The sequence below is a fragment of the Rattus rattus genome, chromosome 2 (assembly GCF_011064425.1).
Source record: "Rattus rattus isolate New Zealand chromosome 2, Rrattus_CSIRO_v1, whole genome shotgun sequence".
NCBI classification, from domain to species: domain Eukaryota; kingdom Metazoa; phylum Chordata; class Mammalia; order Rodentia; family Muridae; genus Rattus; species Rattus rattus.
This window is the reverse complement of record NC_046155.1, coordinates 24,047,588-24,068,452: the sequence shown is the minus strand read 5'-3', so window position 1 is coordinate 24,068,452 and position 20,865 is coordinate 24,047,588. Positions and strand designations below refer to the sequence as shown.

Here is a 20,865-nt window from a genome sequence, read left to right as displayed (position 1 = left end):
CTGTAGTTGATGCAGACTAGGCTACGAATCGATTCCATGGAGCCTCAGTTCTCTGACCGGAGCCAGAATGGCCCAGAGTCTTCATTCAGGAGCACTAGTTTGGGCGGAGTGTCACTGGGTTCTGCCTAGTTTGAAGTTTCCTGCTCAGTCTTGAATCCTAAGTCAATGTACTGTGCTTACACGTTCCTGTCCCCAGCAGATGCAGTCTTTCCCTACATTCCACTTCCTGAGGTCACAGGGTGTTGGAGGAAGTGGTCTGTTGGCCACCAAATCAATGTTCATGGACACTGGATCAGGGCGGAGAGCATGGACTCTCTACCAGGCTGGTATTTGGTTTTAGGTTTAAGGGCAGCATTCAAAGTTCTTTCCCTTCCATAGGAGCATCATTTCCAGGTTGTGTATTTGTGGCAGGAGAAGGGATGACATAGGCAATTCTTTTGTCAGCACATTTTTTTTTTCTTGTAATCATAGGATAACAAGATCCTGTGATCTCTCATCTGGTTTTGTTAGCTCTTGTAAAATCAGTGTTAACAGCGAATCGAGCTGTCTAAGATGTTTCTGTGGGGAGACAACTGTTGGAGGGTTTTAGTCCACTATCATCCTTTTTAAGCTTTTCAACCTTAAGGATTTTATTACAAAGATACAGTAACAAGAGGCAGGGCTGCTGGAGCACAGCAGGCTGCTGCCTCCCAGGACTTCTGGTAACTTGGATGTAGTCTCTAAGGGACCTGAACTAGCTTTGCAGGAAAGGAGGAAGATTATGTCCTAATGAACACTATGATAGCAGCAGAGCACCAGGTCTTCTGTGATGGGAGCCCTCTACCCCACTCATGCCCACGGGCAGCAGCAGAACCATGTTACCAAAATTTGAAAAGTGGAATTGCAAAGAGTACTAGGTAAAAGGCTTCTAGACCATTCTCACACATCCTCAGGTTGGTCCTGAGGCACTGTTTTCCTCCGGCTCCAGCCCTCAGTGAAGACGGCTTCTGTTTTTTTTAATTTTTCTTGTTGGAGGAAGGATTGATTTCTGCTTCTCTCCTTCCTTCAGTGGTGCTAGATAAATCAAAAGGGCTCCCTCTCCCTTTCAGGGTGTTCCAAGGAGACAGAGAACACTGTGGGGGTGACAGGCTACCCAGCCAGTCTCACAAGATAAGTAAACACCCGGGTGGCAGGCAGTCTCCATAATCTTTAAGGTTGGAAGAGGTGACTTATTAAAGACAGAATCCTCCCTCCCTGAACACAGCGCCCCATTCTTCCCTGAAACAGTAAGACGTCCAGAGACAAGGGGGTGAAGTCCTTGTTTATTGTTCCAGCAATTCTTATACAGACATTAGCGTTCAGTTAAATAAGGAGAGAGCACATTAAATACGTCACAACCCCAAACCAGACAACTGCCGCTACGGCACGAAGAAGGGGAGGGTGGGCCGGGACCGGTGATCAGACTGTCAGAGGAAATACATTCAGTGGGTGTGCAGTATCAACATTCCAGGCTCACGTGTAGATATATTTTATTTATATATATTTATATTTATATATAGAGATCATTGAGTTTCGTGTATACAAAGAACGATATTGTTACAAATACAATACTATACTTCTCCCGATGTTTTACAGTAAGCGCTAAAGCACCCCGTTGCAGAACAGGGGTGCGAGTTCGTACTCCAGGTGCTGTGCTAAGTATGTACAAGAGATCTCGTTCCCACGCAGTCATCACACATTGCCTTAGATGGAGGGAAGGTCAAATCAGAGTTGTGTACTCAGTGGACCTAACCAGGGGAGGAGCAGACAGAGGTGAAACTCAAACTAACAGGTAGCCTTGTGAAGGTGAGAGTTAAAACATCAGGAAGAGGTGGCCCTTGGTTGTAAACATTGGTGACAGCTACACCAGTGGGTGGAGAGACCTGGGCAGGGCTCTGTGGGTGGGTTTTCATCAGTGTGCCAAGGGGAGCATAGGTGTGGGCGGGGCCACAGGAGGAGGGAGGGGAACGATGGGGGAGGTAGTAGGTTACTCTGGACTCCCTGAAGGCCAATGTTGATGGGCAAAGTTCAGAAAGCAAACCTGTGTGCAGGGAGATGGCAGCCTGCCGCACACTCTGCTCTACCCCCGCCCCTGGACTCCCACAGAGCCTGCTGTGAAGGAAGGGATGGCTCAGGAAGTGGGCTCCTGGCCTGGATCTGTGAGGCTTTCCTCCGCTCGTGAACTCAAGGCTGATGGTGGCTCCCTGAAGTGCTCCCGAGGAGAAGGCAGAGGCAGAGTGGGTTCTAGTGCAACCTCATTGGACTGGGGGGAGGGGTGTGGATCTGGAAGCCTGCCCCAAAGCCAAGTCACCAGCGTGTTCCAGCTGAGTGGGCAGAGTGGCTTTGTGCCTTGCATTTTGAGGGAGGCAGCTCTGTGTGTAGCTGGCCCCGTTTCTGGGAGCTATGAGATATTTACATATGTAACTATGTATATGAGGATGCCAGATGAGACCTGACCCCAAGTTTAATCATTCAGTCTGATGCTCAAAAGAGGAAGAACATGCTTCAGCAGGGGGCCTGGACCAGGCTTTCCTCTGGGAGGGAGGAACCCTCCTTAACACAAAAGACTAAGTAATCCTTACAATCCTGCTAAACTATTAGTTCCCTAGGAGAGCTCACAAGAAAAGCCTTGCTTTTCAGCCCCTCTTAAGGCTTCCAGGGTTGGGAGCAACAAGAATAGAAAACACTTTCTCTTTCCTCTTCCCCTGGGGTGATTACTGGGAGTGAGGACTGTGGGGTCTACCCCTGACTGGTCCCAGGTTAGCCTCTGAGGTCCTGCTTCTGCCTTCCTGTCCAGGTGCTTAGGCGCCTGCTCATGGTGGCCACCCTGGGCCAGACGGACGGACATAAGCCTGTCAAGTGACTTTACCCAGGTTCCCAATGCCAGAAATGGCAGCAATAACGTCTCTCTTTGTTCTAGCTGTCCTCTCTGGCACAGATGGGCCTCACCCCTCAGCGTGTATTATATTAGATATCTGACAGATCAGTTATTTCAGGAGATGTAAAGAAAACCCAAGCCATGGTGCCTGCTCTCCACCTTTCCTGGGGTTTGACCTTGGGCCTGGTCATGCAGGAGCATTCAGTTAGACAGCCTTAACATCAAGTCCAGACGGCCTGGCTCCTAGGGTCCCAACTCCACATAGTTCTCACAGCAGCAGGCCCAGCCCTTCTCAGGCAGCTATCTGGGCAGCCGGAGTCTCATATCACTGGGACTTCTTGTGCTAGAGTAAAACTGAGGGCTCACTGCAGTTCCCAGCAAGCACGGGGCTCTCCAGAGTCTCTCTAGACAACTCATCAAGTCAGAGACCCCAGGGGTTGGCTGTTTCCCACCCTGGCTGAGGCCTCCTGTTCCCTCTCTTCTTCTATTCACATCTCTCCCTCCCCAACACTGCTCACTGAACTCCCATCTCCAAAGACACAATATAAATATCCCAGATGCAGAGAACAGGGATTATATCCATACTACAAAATATATTAGTTTTTCTTCCCCTGTCTCTACTGAGGTCATCGATGAAACAAAACAAGAACAGAAAAAAAAAAAAAAAAAAAGAGCCACATTCCACATGGAAACAAACTGCTCTTTGGACCAAGAATAAGTGGAAACTGGCTCAGAATGGCATTATTAAAACATGCACGGACTGAGATGTGATCAAAACGTGAGGCATGTGGGGGAGACCACGAGCCTCCCATACCAGCTGCAAACTCCCAGATCTGCAGGACAGTAGAGGATGTGTCTGGGGCACAGTTGGGGGTTCCTAAGGCCCAACACCAAGTGCGAAGTCTGCCTGATGTAGTGGCTTATCTGTCCTAGCCTTTATAATATCACATCCTCACTGGTAGTGGTGAACGGGCCCAGGCTGGCTTAGCCTTCAGGCAGGAAAGCATGACACTAGGGCACCCCCATCACGGTTTGTCCCTCAAGAACAACCTCCAGTTGAGTACATGGGGTGGGGGAGTCCTGGAGGGGACTCTGAGCCAATTGGGATAGAGAAGGCCAGGAGAGTGTCGTCTTAGGACAAGGCCTGCAGCTTTCTGCCTAGGGCAACCTTATGCTAGGGGAGGGGAGATCTTCCAGAGAGGTGCTGGGGGGTTCTCCACAGGGTCTGTGTGCTAGGTTTTTAGACTGCTTGGATGCAGGCAGAGGGCAAATGAGACACTGAGCAGGGCTCGTGTGTGTGTGTGTGTGTGTGTGTGTGTGTGTGTGATACCTAAGTGCCTGTGCAAGTACGTTAGGACAGTACCTGCCTGTGGTTATCCTCCAATTGGTAACCTTGGAAATCTGGGGAACCTTGGAGGCCCCGTGACTTGCCAGGACCTCTGAGGTGGATGTCACAGCATCCTTGTCCTTGTTTCTCAGAAGTTAGGCCTGAACTAGCACACACATTGCAACTAAAAGAAACTAGGGAAGGGATTTCAAAGTGGCTCAGAAATTCTGGGCAGAAATAATGTGCAGGGTTCCAACCACACAGCAGGCAGCAAACATCCTTAAAGATGTGGGCTTTAAGGATATTCAGTGCTGTCACCTGTCACCAGCCATCTTTCCATCAGTGAGGTGAGGAGGGCGGAGAGATCAGCAAGTGAGTTTTAGGCACTGCTCAGTCATCTCCTGTGCTGCCTCTGGGAGCTCCTTCAGGGAAGTATGTGTCTCCTGGGGAGGGATGATGCCTCCTTGGGCAGTAACAACCACTTTAAGATCCCCCAAAGGCCTCCACCATGATCCTAGGTAGATTAGCTGCTCTCCACCCTCAGGAGGGTACACACCAAACTTCCCTGGTGTTAAGGATCAAACATAAAAAAGCAAACTGGAGAGAGACAGAGAGCAAAGAGGCCCTTGCCGACTCTTCTCTTCCTGTGTAAGACCAAACGTTGGGCGCGAGAGGGGAATGTCTCAGTGGACACACAGATGCGGCACAAGAAACACAACCAGGGTGAGGAGAGTCCTCCATGCATGCTGCCACGCCGCGGAGGTGCGGCTCAGATGTAAACGGGCTGCTCCTGGGCCGTCAGCAGTCTGTACATGGCTGCTGGCATTGTCTTCATGTGGATCTGAGGGGAGAAAGCCATGTTAGCTGGGGCTAAGAGTAGGGCCTCAGAAATAGGGTCTCTCGCTACAGACACTTTCCAGGACTGCCCGCCCCCGGCCCCTGGACCTGGTCTTGGAAGACTGAAGCCCACAGGCTTTGTAGAAAGCTTCCATGACTCTTAAATGGTAAGAAGATAGGGGTAAGGCTTCACTTTCCAGTAAAAGACTCCAGCTTCTACAGCACTCTGAATAGAGACGGGACCACGGGGAGGGCTCTGGCTCTGGCAGCCTGCTTCCCTTTCTTGGCAACATGGAAATGCCAGACCGTCTAAAACTGCTCAGCTACTGAGGCAGGAGAGCAGATCCAGAGATAAAGTTAGGACTGGGTGTGAGCCCGTGCCAGTGCTGGGGATACTGCCTTGATGGGTCTTGAATCTAATTTTTGTCTTCTAAGCACATTTGGGTAGGATTATTTGGGGAGAAACACAACAAGAGCATTGAAGAGAGGTAGCAGGGGAGAGGGTTACATCAGCCAAGCCTGAGGCAGAGGGGATGCTTCCTAAGAAACATCTAGGGAGGGGAAAGCAGGCTCTAGAAGGTTCCCAGCAAGGCTAGCATGGCGCCGGGTGCACACACGGTACCTCAATCCTGTTCAGCCCCAGGCCTTACTCCTACCTCCCCAACAGCATTGGAGAGTATGTGGACGATCTTCTCGTGCGGCGTGGCTACGACACTCTGGCCGTTGATTTCAATGATCCGATGTCCCACGCGGACGCCTCCTCTCTCAGCTATTCCCCCTCTCATGAGGCTACAGATCTACCGGAAACAAACATCAGGTTACACCTAATGGGCAGTGCCCCACCTTAGAACCACGTCAGGGTGGAAGACGGTCTTCCCTGGAACCCTAGTGCCCTAGCATGAACACCCCTGAGAAGCTGACTTGGTGAGGCTTGGGCCATGTAAATCTCGCAGATTCTTCTTATGAGCGATGGGTTCTGCGGCCTGGTATGGAGCCTAGTGATTGAATGTTTAACCAGCATGACAGATCCTGTGTCTGATCCCTGGAATCATATCCTGTGGCAGCAAAAGCAGGTTCTGTAGGCCCGCCTGGTTGCTAGTGCAGCAGCTTTGCACAGGATATGACAGGTATGACCTTACTAGTGTCCTGAACTCTGACCACTTCCTATCCTTGTTGGGCCTATCAACCAGTGGTCAGTGTTTCAATCGGCTTTCCACAGTCACAAGCAGGCTTACCCATGGAACTGTTTGACACTGTATTTGGGGATTGCTACTGTGTGATCCAAAGAGCCATGGTGTGGCTCGAGGAGAGCCGTGCTTGCTGTTCTTTTTGACTTGGTCATCCCTGGCTAAACTCGCTTCTTACTGGCATGGACCTGGATGGCACAGCCAGTCACTGCATAGGGTTAGCCTGTGACCACTGGTGAACCCTCCCGGCACTGCAGGTTGGCCTACTTCTACCTCATACACTCAGCAAGAGTGTGTGGTGTGCGGGTGACCTTAGCAAGGCCGACTTTACATTACAGACCGTGCAAGTATTCAGAAGTTGATGCAGACAAGGCCTGCCCCAAGGGAGCTTAGTGTTTCTGCAGTAACTGGGTCCTCTTGGCTCTAAGGGGCTCTCAGGTCAAAGTACTTTTTAGCTGCTTTCCACACTGGAGACAAGACCAAGGGTCTAGGCCAGGGCTGTGGTTCATTGGTAGAGTGCCTGCCTGGCATACACCATCCCCAAACAAAGTCCCAAGAGTTAGTCAAATTAAAACCGAAACCCCAAGCCTATTTACTGAACAGAAAGATGAAGGGAATGGACCAGCCAGAAAAATACTCAATACATCTCCATTTTCATTTGTCATTGTGTTTTGGAAAAGGGTGTGGTCGGACTCGTACTTACAATTCCATTCTGCACGCTGAAACCCAGCTGGTAGCGAAGGTCCGGCCTCCTAATTAGCACTGTGGTCACTGGGGGGCACCTCACGATGTTCAGCTTCACGCGGGACTGGTTCTTTAAGCCCTTAAACAGGAATGAGGTACAGTGGAGATGGGGGCCACTGAGTCGGGCAGAGTGAATAGAAGCAGATGTCACCCGGCCCAGAAGCAGCCCCCAGACCTGCGGTCTTCTGAAGACATGGCTGCCTGCAGGCTGTATGTGCCTGAGCTGTCCCCACGAGGCCTCCCTGGAACCCACCCAGGGACGGTGCGAGACGGGTGTCCTGCGCATGGCGTCTTCACTTTGGAAAATGCACTGTATCAAGGGACCTGGCATCAGTACGACTACAAGGAAGAGTCACCTTTGCTTAAGGATGAGTGTATGCGCAGTTGGTGGAGGGCCCCGTGGGACGCAGGCCTCGTGTGACTCCTAACAAAGGGCATACATGTTCCGGCAAGCGGCTCGTTCACTCTCTTTGGTCTCTGACCTCTCCTTCCCCATTCTACGTCTGGAGAGACCATCTAGCTCATGGATATTACCCCCCCCCCCCAGCTGGATGCTTCAGTGAGTATCTGCCTCCGTGAGCTGTGGATCGTGAAGAAATGAAGACTGAATATGGGTTCATCCTTCCTCTAGGTCAGAATGGATTATAGAAGAAAAGCTGGCCTTTAATTATGAACAGGAAATGGTCTTTTTTCTCAGAGCCTGTTTGGAGCTTTCCACACATTAGCCACACAACCCCTCCCTCAGGCAGGCCCACCTACTACCTCATCGGCTATGTGCTGAGAAGTGAGGGTCAGAGAGAAGAACCCACCCCAGAAGTAAGTGTGCTCCCTCCAGTGCTGCTGTTTCCGAGGAAGGCCTGCTGCCAGGGTTGCCTCCTGCTTGCCAGAGCAGATACTTTGAGGAGAGCATGTTCAAGGCTCTCTGAGACTCTCCCTGCACCTGCTTTCCAGCTGCTGCTTCGAGTCCCAGTCCAAGATACACAGTGCAGAGAAAACGATGATTTTGGCGTCCTGGAGCAAACAGACCACACTTGTGTGACTGGAGGCCCTGCTGCTACAGGTGAGGCTGGGAGATGAGAGTATCCAGGAACTGGCCTCCCTGCCTGCCTGCCTGCCTGCCTGGACTCCTATCTGCCAAGACTAGCTGCTTAAGAAATGACTCAAGGTCAGCTTAGACTTTCCTCCAAGGGAGCAAGGGTCTCCTCTGAGAGAGGAGGGTGAGCATGCTCTCCTCTGAGAGAGCAACAATTGGAAGCAGCAGGGATTTGGGGGAAAGCTAGATTTCATTCATATCTCCCAGAGATAGCACCCCATGTGACTTGATACTCAAACCAATGCTGGCATCATCAGTGCCCCAAGTGCTTTGAAACAGGCTAGGGAACCCCTTCATTAAGGGAGTAGCATTTTCAACATGGTGGAATGGACGGAGTATGCTTTTCCTACATAAGATGCCAGTGACAGATTTGGGCCTTCGTTGACAACAAGTCTTGTTGTCATGTTGACAAGGGAGAAAGGAGGTCTGGCTTTCTGCTCCCTGCAGCAGGACAAGCGTAGCCAGGTGAGGAGGACAGTGCTGGTGTCCCTAGACCTGAGTTCCTGTCATGATTCTTCTTCTATAACAGGAGGCTCTTAGGCATTTTGCTCTATCTTACCTTCTCCAGTTCTCCACATCGCGATACTCACTGAAGTCTTTGTCAGGTCTATGTAGTTCTTCCTAAACGCCCTAGTCTATGCTGAGACAGCCATTTAAGCTTCAGAATTCAGACGCCCTAACATCAGAGCCCGTAGTATCATGAAGTGTGGCAGTCCAGACCTTTGTCACATGCAGATTATATTTTTCCTTGAGCACCTACTCTTGGTTCATTTAAAAGTCACTTATATACCAGGGAATGGGTTAGGCACTAGAAGGAGTAAGATTCTCTAGGTCTCCTGGAACTGGGAATGGGGAAGGAGAGGCTAAGAGAGGGCACACACAGAGTATCAGAACTAAGATGGGGGAGGGGCAAGGCAGCTCGAGTCCCCCATCCACCACATCCCTCTGAAGACCATGCACTGGAAGATCAGGAATTTGTGGAAAACCAGAGCTGAGAGTGACAGGATCTGACCAGATGGATTGTGGACCTTCACACAAAGCCACCCGTTTAAATGCAGTATTATTTATGTGTACTCAGGTAATTTGGAAGACTGTATAGAATACATTAAAAAGCACGAGAACAAAGCTATTTTCTCAGTGTTTCCTAAAAATTTCACATTGTTTTTGAACTGATTCAAGATGCCTGTTGGGTCCCTCAGCAAAATAACTAAGACTGGAGAAAATGTGCCCCGACGCAAGGCTTGGGCAATGGCGGTCTGAAATAACCAGGGCACGCTCGACTTAGCTATCCCTAATCAGCGTTTCAAGTTGGGTCCCATTAACTTAGATTTCCTACCTGCCATTTTGTTGCAGGTGCCAATGAAATAAGTGGCCATTCTGTACCCATGACAACAGTGAGTGATGCAGCAAAATAAGAAACACAGTGAGAAGGGAAGAAGTAAGAGTGGTCTCTATAGCAACAAGGGCAGAACGGCGATGCTCTTGAGAAGGACGGGGAAAGCTGGCACCAGGCTGGAGAAGAGCAGACATCTTGAGAGCGGGACTCGGAGGCAATGGCAGGGACAGAGACAGATGCTAGCAGGCTGTGCCTACTGGCGACTGTGCTTTAGCAATAAATTACAACTGGAAAGGTAAGAGGTAGGCGCAAAGGAGTGGAGAGGGTTTCTGTAAGTAGAAACATTCTACTTCCTGTAACGGGGTGGGGAGGGGATATAGTGTTGAAGTGGTAAGACACAGGACGCATGGCTTTAGATGCCTGTTCCTAAGAGTGCAGGCTGGAGGACTTCCTGAGAGTTTGAGGAAAAGCAGAGCCCTACTTAAGACTTGTCGGGACAGAACCAGCATCCTCACAGCATCCCTGGGTGGCTCATGTGTGAGAAGCAATGGCTGACCAAGATGAAGGATGCTGGTAGAGAACTATAAGGCACACTGGGACCCAGTGAGACAAGCAGCACTGTAGGGAAGTTCTGAAGCCCGGACATTCCCCTGCGGTAGCTGAGGGGTTTGGGGTTGGGCAGTGTGAGCATCTGTCTAGGTCTAGGCACAAAGTGGATGATGTCTACAGAACTATAAAAGATGGCTACTGAGTGTGTCTTCATTTAGTGTCGTGGCGAATGTTCCACACCTAGGATAGGTAGGCTATCTGGGTTTTCACGGAGGATCTTGGGGCACTGAGCGTCTAGCAGTCTCTAACTGGCCCTGCCTGCAGTGCACATCTCTGAGGGGGAGGATGCAGTGGAGCTGCTTTCTCAGGCCCTCGTCACCCGTTGGCTCTTTCATCACCACATGACACTTTCATCTTTTGAGTCCATGGTGATGCCATGTACGGACATCCAAGTTCAGCTCCTCAAACAAACTTTCCCTCCTCCCCCACACCCCAAGAAGCTTGAGGGCTGCTGTCTGCATTTGGGTTCTGTTTTCCCCTTGATTGAGCTGGTGATCAGTGGACAGAGTGAAGTCCCTAAGCGGTAGACAAGGGGGCCAGCTTGGCCACATGGACATGATCACCTTCATCTTGTCTGTGTCATTTAGAGGGCAATGGAGACAGGTAAGAGGAGAGTTGGGTTCCGATGGATGGCCATCTGGGGGCCCTAAGCCTTTGGAATTTCCGGTGAGGGGTGGCTTATGGGAAGGCCAGGTTCTGACACAGGGCTGGGAGTCATCAGGAATTCTTGCTTCTCAAACTCAGGTCCTTCCCTATCTTCACTCAAGTTCCCTGTGCTGCCCGGCCCCCACTCTTTCTTTTCAGTCACTGTGGGCTGCAGCAACGAAATATCATATACTGGGTAGCTTCTACTAGTTACACAGGCCAGAAATCTGAGATTAGGGTGCTGGCGGCCAGGTGATGATGAGGGGCCTCCTCGGGGCTGCAGACTGCTGGCTTCTTATTGCTTTCACAGGAAGGAAGAGAAGCCATAGCATCCCTTGCATAAAGGCACTGATCCAATTCATGAATGCATCACCCTTAGGACCTAATCACCTCGCCCAAATCCCTGGGGTTAAAGCCTCAACATGTATTTGAAGGGGACATATTAAGTCTATAATACCCCCTCCCTCCAACCTATAGCCTTTCCAGACCCACATCAACTCCCCATAGAGTCACCCTTACAACTTCACTCGCTGCTTTCTCTCTCACATCTGAATTCTGTACTCTACACACAGACCCTCAAGACTGGCGTTATCAACAGCAGGGGCTGTCCTTTGCATCGTAGGGTGTGTTTGTAGTAACTTCTTCACAGTAGGACAGCCAAGACAGTTTCCTGTTTTCTGGGGCTTGCATTATTACCTCTGGCTGAGGATGTACACTTAGACAGACGCCTTCCCTGACAGTGCTGTCTTGGGGGCAGACTGTTCACTGGCGAGTGATCTGTCTGTACCAGAGGTCAGCTATGACGTCATTGTTCTGTGCCTCAATGCCTACTTTTGCAATAGGTGACCACAGTACCTGCTACATAGAAGCTCATGAGCAACTAGAAGCCATGAGTTCGGAGAGCGTATCTATGACCGCCCTCTGGCCAGTGTTCAGTGCACGGCCCTTGACTTGTGTAACTGTGGGACCAGTCATCTCTTCTTGCTAGGCCTAGCTCCTGGGTGAGGTCCTGCTCACTGTCTGGGCCACACAGACCCTTGCACTTCTCACATGCGCACTCACTAATTTGTTTACAGGAGAGAGGGGAGAGGGCAGGCCAATGGGCAGTGGTCCTGCCTTTCAGTAAAGGTCACCATGACAACATCAGATCAAACCTTGCAGGTCAGACTAAGATCTTAGCCTTGACTAAACGCCAGTCCATCAGTCCAGGCAGACATGTGTAAACACCCCTGTCCTTCCTGACACAACCTAGGTTTTAACCTTTTCAGGGTCAACTTAAACACTGTTCTAAAAATGTTTCCCCATCTAAACGGTTACCACTCTTTACGTCTATGATGCTGCATGCCCTGTCAGCAACATAATTATCTTCCACATGTATGGTTCCTCCATGGTTCAGCTCAGCACCCAACAAGGGTCCAAGTAAACATATCTCAGTGAATCTCTGCATTAAGCAGATTCCCTGATCTCATCATTACCGTACAGCCATGTGCCGCACAGCTTAGTCAACCATAGTGATCCTGTAAGACAGTACTGAGAGATTCCTATTACCTGGAGACACCATAGACATCCTAACATCACAGTACAACCCATTCCTCATGTCTGTGGTGACGTCTGTGGAGACTCTCTTCACTGCAAACTTGTATGCATAAAAGCACAGCACGTGTGCATGCACACACATGTATGTAAAAAATATTACATATTAGACATAATTAAGTCTAAGCTATTAGTAATACAAATATTTATTATGCTGCATTTCTATCGTTATTTTAGGGTGTACTCGGTGTCATTAAAACCAGAACATTAACCATAGGATAGTATGCTGTCTTACGCCGGCAGCCCCTCAGGGGTCTTACAATACTGACCCGGTTTTATCAAGAGGCCGTATCAGGTGACTGACCTGCATTTGTGTAAGTACTCTGTGATGCTTGGGAAATTGACTAATGACATCTCTCAGAACTAATTCCTCCACATGTGGCGTATACTAAGCAGCACGTCTACCCTATGATGGAAGCAGGGACACTGCCCCGTGTGCTCACCTGCACCGTTGCCCTCTGAGGGTGCTGACTTTTGCCAGTTTCCTTTGCCACCGAATGCCTACTGTACGGGTTTATTCTCTCCTCCCAGCATTGAGTTCTCTCTGAAACCCCTTGGACCAAGGAGAGCTGAGCACCTCAGCCTGCTCGCTTGCTGGGTGTGGTTGCTGGCATACCGGCCACACAAGCAGCAAGGGTCAGCATTCTCTCAATACACAAATACACAAATGCTAAGAAGAAAGTCCGGCTCTCCCTTCAAGTGACCATGTTCAATTTTTCTTTAACTCTTTTCTATGCTGATGGCCTCAGCATGGGTTGAACTAAGAGGAATGTGTAGACTAGGTTTTCTCCCTCGGGCATTCAGGCGGAGGCTCGGGGGAAGGGGTACACTAGTGCTCTCTGAAGAGCTGACACGTTTCCAGGAGCTGGAAAGGGTGGTAAATCACATGCAGCTGCCTGGCGATAACGGGCTGTCTGGGTTAGAGGGCTGAGGGGAACCCTGCTGGGGCTGAGCCTGGTTATGTGGGAGAAAGTAAGTTAACTGATGAGCTATGCTTAGGGTGAGCATATATTACATAAACTGCATGTATTACATAAAACATGTATGTGATATGAGATAATAGTATGTGTATGTGTATGAGATAATAGTAACTTGATCGTCGGCTGCCAGTCCATGCAGTTTAGATTTGGGTCTTCCTCCTGCCTATGCTTAAAAATGTTCACAAACTTTGAGGCCTGGGTGGCAGTGACGTTTCACATCGTTTCGCGTCTGTGGCTGCAGAGGCTTCCTCATGCCTAGGTACCTTAATGATGCTCACCTTAATGATGCTCTGGCAGGTGGACAGGGGCAGGCCCACCAGGCTGGTGCCGTTAATGGACATGATCTGGTCCCCGATGTTCAGCTTCCCCGACTTCTCGGCGGGGCCTCCGTGCATCATGTTGGCAATGATCACGGTTGGCAGAATGGATCCCCAGCCAGACTCCACAATCACAACTCCCAGGATTTCTCCTTTCTGCTTCTCTATGAAGACCTGAAAGGAGAAGACAAAGCAGACATCTCAAATCATGGGACAAAGCAGCCATGGGAGAGGTGGAGCTGGTCCTCCGCCTGTGCGTGCGTTCCTGTGTGGACACTTCTTTGGGGCTGCCAATCTATATTCCATGGCATTGGGAGTCTGTAAGAAACCACTTCACCAAACTCACCTAGACCTGCCCTCATTTCATAGGACCAATCTGGCCTCACATGCGGGGACAAGGGGAAGAAGGATTTTCTGTTTTAGTTTAAAACGTTAGTTGTCCTTAGTAGTGAAAGCTTCGGCGGGAGGCCTTAATCCACGTGGCTCTTGGATGCTATGTGTAGGTTTCCCTGTTCCACGGTGCCCTGTGAATTCCTTTCAATATTTAAAAGTTTTTGAGTGAGAAATAAATGCATGGAGCTCTTCTCTGCGGAGAGGAAGGTGAGGGGAGAGTGGCCGTGACCTCTGTTCTGCCAAGTGTAGTGTCTTTCAGCAGTGCTGGTGGCTGGTCACCGGCCACTTTCAGTGCCCTTACCTGGACTGTAGGCTTTGTAAGGACAGAGGTCAGGGCCTGCATTCACAGCTACAGAATTCCCTCAGAACTCCACTCGACTTACAAGGGCAGGGGATGTGCACCATAGCTATACTTGGTTTTGATATTACTTAATGATAGGATCCTCTGGGAAGAAGCCAGAGATGGGCACGAGAACCGCCCAGTGTCCTGTGAACACCGCTGTCTCCAGCCTCTGCTTCCACAGGAGGGCCGCCTCGCCCTCCAGGGCCCCGCCCAGCTGGCTCAGCTGGGGGCGGGGGGAACAAGTTCCGGGAAGTACTCACATCTTTGCAGTTTTCCGACTTGGAGAAGTGGATCAGGTCATCGTTGTACATGTCCTGGGTGTTGAGCAGGTCGCTGTACTCCTTCTGGCTCAGGTCTTCTGGGTTAATCCCATTGGCCCTGAGGAACTCCTGGTACGCAACGCTGAAGGCCTGCCCGATGGACTGTGCGATCAGCTGGGCCTAGAGCAGGGCATAGGGAGAGACAGTGGTCAATCGGGGAACTCCTGGCTCACCCACCCTGGACAATTCCGCGTGCCATCTGAGGGTTCTAAATAGTAGGTCAGTCCGTCAGTCTACATCAGGGTGCCATGAAGACTTGCTGAGACTGGCAATCTGGGTCTCCCTCTTTCACAGCAGCCTGCTGGACGCGTGGCCACTCTTCCTTCTCAAGCAAACCCAGCACTCCCCTGCCTTGGGGCCTTTGCACTTGCTATTTCCTACTCTCAGTCTATTTAGGTCTCTGTTCATCCTTGAAAAAAAAAAAGACTATGCTGATGACCCTACTTGAACTAGTCCTGACCTTTGTGCACTGGTCCTATTTTATATCTCAGTAAAGCACGCTCCATGTCTTGTTATTTATTTATTTTCTATCCCCCTTCGACCTGCACAAAGAGTAGCTCCTGTGCTTTAATTCAGCCTTATATCTGCAGATCTAGAACAGTGCCTGGCACACGGTGGGTACTCAATAAATATGTGTAATGTGTGATGAGCCAGACTGATTCGGATTCTGATAACCTGGCCACTCGGTGGCTAACCCGGTCACCCAGAGGAAGGTTGGGGAAGCCAGCCTTACGTCCTCAGACTCAAAGACATGACAGATCATCTTGTACTGCCGTTTTCCATCCTGGGATGGGTGAGAGGCCTCCACATTCTCCTGGGAGTTGGAGCGGGGCATCCGCCTGCGGGCCATGAGCACGACGATGTTCCCAATGTCTGCGATGTAGGAAATGGTCCTCAGAGGGTGGTCCATCATAGGCTCCTAGAGGGGAAGGACAGAGCAGGTGAGTGCACGCAGAACCCTAGAACTTACCAGATGGTTATCTTCGTCCCTCATACCAGCTGAGTATGGAACCCAGGAGAGGTGGGCCAGGGACAAGCTTTCACTGCCAGACCTCTGAATCCTACCCACAAGGCCTGAGGAATTTTCCTGGGTTAATGAAGAACAAGAGATATGTATAGGGGAAAAGCAAATATCAAACCTCTCCAGTGGTGAAGCTGAAAAGACGTAAATTTATGCGTGCGTGCATGCGTGCGTGCGTTCGTGTGTGCATGTGTGTGTGTATACATGTGTATGTGTACACATGCATACTGTACAATTTTAAACAGACTTCCTTAAGGCCAACGAGCCCTCCCCAGAGAACTCATGAGTGACAGGCAACACACACATTCTGCGTTTTCCTTTGTGCTTTAGGAATGAATGTGACTTAGCCCACATTAGCCTTTGAGCTTCACTGGAGCCCGGTGTGGGGAGTGGATGAAGTCCTGACTGAATGTGTATCACTGACATGAACACAGTTACATCCAGGATCCCAATGTCGCAGACTCATGGGGATGGCAAAGCTTTTCCATTTTCATGTGTAGATATAAAAAAATAAGAGACCCCAGCCTTGCCCTCTCCAATGTTTATAGCCTGAGACTGCTCTCCTAAAGAGACATCCTACTGAGATTAGCTAAGCCTGCCTCCTTGTTCAGAGATATAAAATATACACACTGAGTTTCAAGGCTACTGCTGGCACATCTCCATCAGAGCGCATGCTCTACCAGATCCTAGCAACTCTGTCTGTGTGTCTGTCCTTTCTTCATTCCCTCATCACCCCTGTCAGCTTCTAGGACCCAGAATGCAAGTTGTGGCTCCCCGATACTTGGGGATAGGCACTTTACAGGCAGAGGATCTGTTAGAATTGCATGGGCTCTCACCCCTGAGAAAAGTGGGAACACTCTGGTACCTGTGTATCTGCATTCAACACTTTGATCCTCTGGGTGGAGATGAAGAGGTCCACCTCAGTCATTGGCTGAGATTCGCCTTCAGGAGCCTAAGAAGAAAGTGCACCAAGAAGAAGTTTTATGATATTATCTTAACCAGAGGCACAGGAAAGGTTAGCTCACACACTGGGTTACCAAGACACAGTCACCAGAACGGCAATACAAGGTTAAATTGCCAAAGCTGAAGGTACTAGGGGGAGGACGTGGGCAAGAGTTAGCATCTCTGGATCACAGAGGAAATGCAGAGTTGCTCCTGCTGCTTCCCCCAGAGCAGCAGTCGCCGGGCAGATTAACTCTGGACATGATGACAGGTGGCCCTTTCTGTAAGGCTTTTGGAAACTGTAGGGTAAAAGTGGCTAACTCATAGTGAGGACCTTGGAAGAGTCACTCAGTTTACCCCTCAAGAGCTAATGGAGGGCCGTGTCAGGAGTAGGTGCAAATGAAGCTACCGGATGCGGTTCTGGTAAGAGGGTCTTCATATTCACACATCACCACAGCACCACAGAAGCAGCTGCCTGTTCCCGCAGCCACCCCGTCACAAACGAGCCCCCAACCTCTCACATCCTCGGAGTTAAGTTACAGACGCCTAGAAGCTCTGTAATCCCCAAAGTGCAGCCTGGCTCATCGAGGGCTGAACCCTGCACATGTGTGGTTATTAGAGGGTTTTCTTTTTTTGCATCCAGCAATCTGAGAAATCCTCAAATGGAATGTAACTGTAATTGGGTAGTCCCAGGTCCCTGCCACATCATTGCTCCTGAATGGCTTGCAGCTTCCTCACTAGAGGATTCGTTTAGCATCTCCAATCTGCTCCCTGTCGTTCCTCTGACGTGAAATGACCAAATGAGCAACAGAAAATGGCCACTTGAGGCAACCAAGTTTGGAGAGAGGCTGGCTTATGGAGCGACTCAAAACGAAATCGGAACAAAAACTTGCTGGATGCAGAAAACAAAAACACGAAATCATAAAAAGGCGAAACACAAAAGAAAACGGACAGGCGTAACACCAAGTGATGAAGTTGTACTGCACCTTCTTCCTGCTTTTGGCTAATTTCTGGGCCGTCTGCTTAGCATGGAACAAACAGAGACAGGAGAATAGTTAGAAAAGAATTTGCAGACTCAGAGTCAAAAAGGGAACGGACACGCTAACACTGCTTAGGGGTATAAAGCGCTCGTAGGAGGAAGATGGGCATACACACCCCACTTTAAGGGGAACATTCCTAATATGAGTGTCGGGGATGGGCGTGGGGGTCGTCTTATGCTTCACTGTCACTTGACTTTCTAAAGAACCCACTTTGGTTCTGTTCTTATCAAGTGCCTCCCTTCTCACTTCACTGACTTCAGTCTATGCCTTTATTTTTCTCTATCTGCTTTCTTTGGGAGTAACTTGCTGAATTTACCCTCAGCTGCTTCTGATAAAAACCTACCGCTGTCCAGACTTTTCTTCTACTGAAGTTGTGGATCCGTCGCTAAGCCCTGCTTTAGCTGTGATGCAGTTTCATGCGCTGGCATTTCTCTACTGCATCAAAACACTTCCGCTGCGACGTCTTTGAACCCTGAATCACTTAGAGCTGTGTTCTTAATTTCAAACGTATTTGGAGGCTCTCTAGCTATCCCTTTGGCATTGGTTTTGGAATCAATTTTACTGCGGCCTGAGAACATGCCATGTATGACTTCAGTCCTTCTGAAAGGTGTTGTCCTGCACATGGCCGACTTGGGTGAGCATATGGACTTCACGGTAAGCAGTCTCAGTTGTCAGTTAACACCATCTTTCGGTTCTCGTGTGTGTGTTTGTGTTTGTGTGTACGTCCTGCTCGTTCTATCATTTTATGAATAAACTGTGTTAAGACCACAAGCTGTTACTGTGGACTCGTCCTTGTATTGCTTTGGTTCTATGGGTCTTTGCTCTCCCTGTTTGTAGCCGTGTTATAGAGTACATATATGTTTAGGGTAGTATGTCTTCCTGTTGAATCAATTCTATAATCTCACCCCTCCCCCATTTATCTGTAGCAATAATTTCCCCTTAAATTTCATAAGATGAATAAAGTTTGTACCTGACTAAAATGGACACATTTCTCTTTTTAATAATAATTAAAAGATAAACTAGTAGTAAAAACTAGCTGAGCTTTCTAAATCTGAATCTCAGTTCTACTGCCTATTACTCGTGTGATTTTAAGCAAGCCACTTAACGTTTCTGCTTTCTCTAGGTAATATATGGATCAAAATAGTATCTACCTCACAGGGCTGTTTAAAAAGATAAAATGAATACATGAAAAAAAGTCTTTGAACGGCACGCTGAGCATTCTCTCCATGTCTGCTGTATATAATGAAAGCGTGTGGGTGTAGGACGCAGTTCCCCAATCGTATTCAGTACATATTTTATGTCAAGGTGAGTCAGTGGCTGGGACTGTGGGCGATGTTATGGAGAGTAGGGGTAAAGCTGCATCGCTGTGACGGATGGGTAAGGCTGGGCTATTGTCGATGGTGGGGGTGGTAAAGTTAAGCCGTTGTGAAAGTTATGGCACCGGTGGGTAGGGCTGTGCTCTTGCGGGGGTGGCTGGGTAACTTACCTGTAGGAGAAACTTTACTCTCAGCACTGCATCTCTATTTCACTAGTGGTTAAAATGTGCTGCCTGCTGCCTGCATTATCCCCTAGCAGAGCCTGGATGAGTCAGCCCTCCAAACATCGCATAGCTAATTACTGCTGTACCCAGGAGAGAGGGCAACCCCACTCCCACACAGCTTCCCCACCATTCTTCCCATGGTGATGAGATGGCTGGGAGCGATCTACTCGGGAAGACTCTGGAGTTAATAAAACACACACATGCTTTGCTAACTGCAGCACAAGTGGGTGTATCTGTGCATACGGGAAGGCCCTGAGTGGACCTGAGTGCACGTGGCTGAGAGGCCTTCCCTGGATGTTCTGACCCGAGCAGTTTTCATCTGCCTCATAACTTCTCTAGGATCTGAAATGCTTCCTCTCCACTCTTGAGGTAACATGAAATGGTCCAGGAATTCCTTCCCATTCCTGTCGATATCAAAAGTCCAACGAGGTTCTTCAACTCTAGGGAACTGTGTTCCACCTTCATCATCAGGAAATTACCCCGATTCCAATCCCCCCCCCCAACTACAGAAAGGTGAGGGAGGCAAACTGAGTTTCACGACAGGTTCTGACGTGGTTTCCACAAAGTTGAAAATCTTTATGCAGCAGATTATAGCATTTCGATGTACCATGGACAAGATGAACATGTTGGAGCAGTTGTGAAAGATTGGGAGAGGCTGTTAAAACCCTCACAAGGCCAAGTAGGGCAGTACCCTGGGATCAGAGCTGTGTCCCCCCTCTCACTTCAGGGTCAGTGTGCACCGGGCGCTCACCATCAACAGTCCCTCTAGGCTGGTCCTGCTGTGGGGAGGGTCTTGGCTGCTGGCCTGTCTGTTCTGTAGCCAGCTAGCAACTACTGAGCTATGGTCCTTTGCCAGGACTCTTCTGACAGTGTCACAAGTCACCGTCAAAACTCACAACAACCCTGTGAGGCAGGAATGATATTAAGACACTCAAGAAGAGGGGAAAAAAAAGCACAGAAAGGCTTGGTAATTTGCCCAGTGTCACACAGCTGTGAGGTAGCAGAACTGTGATCCAAGCCCAGGCAATCTAGCCCTTCAGTCTATACTCCCCTTTATGCGGCTCTAGAATGTCTCAGTTCCCAGTAAAATGGGGCTAATACCTACCTCCCAGGACTCCCTACCCCCTCCAGTCTGAGCAGTGAATGAGGCAAGATATACAAAGGCCTGGCAGGAGGCAGCGGCATCCTCTCTACTGATCCCGGATCTCTTCAAGCAAACTGGGAAGTGACAGGACTTAGACAAAGCTACAATGATGGAACATTTAATTCTGCAACGAAACCATAAGTTTTGATATTTCAACAAAAACCACAGAAGAATGGAAAAATGAGGACTCTGGAAGAGGCTAGCACAGACAGATGAAAGGGAAATGGTGAAGGCTGATAGGAACAAAAATGTGTGCAACACGCAATCCGCAACAGCACTTGTGATGTCATCGCACGAGTCTCACAGAGTAGAGAATGGAGATGAGGACCCTCTGTGTGGACACCCAGGGCCTCTGAGGCCCAGAGAACCCCGCCCCCTAGACTCTGCTGAGGAGTTGAGAGTCCCGGAAGAGAGGAAGACAGGGGAGCTAGCACAGGCTTCTTGTACTCTAGACAGGAAATAGTCACAGTGTTCTTCCTGCCTGGAGAGGGACATTCCAGAACATCAGGACATGGGCAAAAACTCTCCAGAGGTCTCCCCCACAAACCTGTCTAAGGT

At 49.6% G+C, this 20,865-nt stretch overlaps 1 protein-coding gene across 2 annotated transcripts in view; it reads right to left on the bottom strand.

Moving 5' to 3' along the window:
• Positions 1-3,401: 3,401 nt before the first annotated feature.
• The window catches only part of Apba1 (amyloid beta precursor protein binding family A member 1), a 65,442-nt gene continuing 47,978 nt past the window's right edge, over positions 3,402-20,865 (bottom strand). The window contains exons 5-12 of one of the 2 annotated variants that reach the window (XM_032891727.1): positions 17,570-17,602; positions 16,507-16,593; positions 15,354-15,539; positions 14,561-14,740; positions 13,526-13,738; positions 6,951-7,070; positions 5,717-5,857; positions 3,402-5,064 (exon numbers count right to left, since the gene is read on the bottom strand). In XM_032891727.1, the coding sequence (XP_032747618.1) occupies positions 4,993-5,064; positions 5,717-5,857; positions 6,951-7,070; positions 13,526-13,738; positions 14,561-14,740; positions 15,354-15,539; positions 16,507-16,593; positions 17,570-17,602 (1,032 nt within the window). In that variant the 3' untranslated portion in view covers positions 3,402-4,992. The remainder of the gene's footprint in view (positions 5,065-5,716; positions 5,858-6,950; positions 7,071-13,525; positions 13,739-14,560; positions 14,741-15,353; positions 15,540-16,506; positions 16,594-17,569; positions 17,603-20,865) is intronic. The other variant, XM_032891728.1, reaches the window with a different exon arrangement.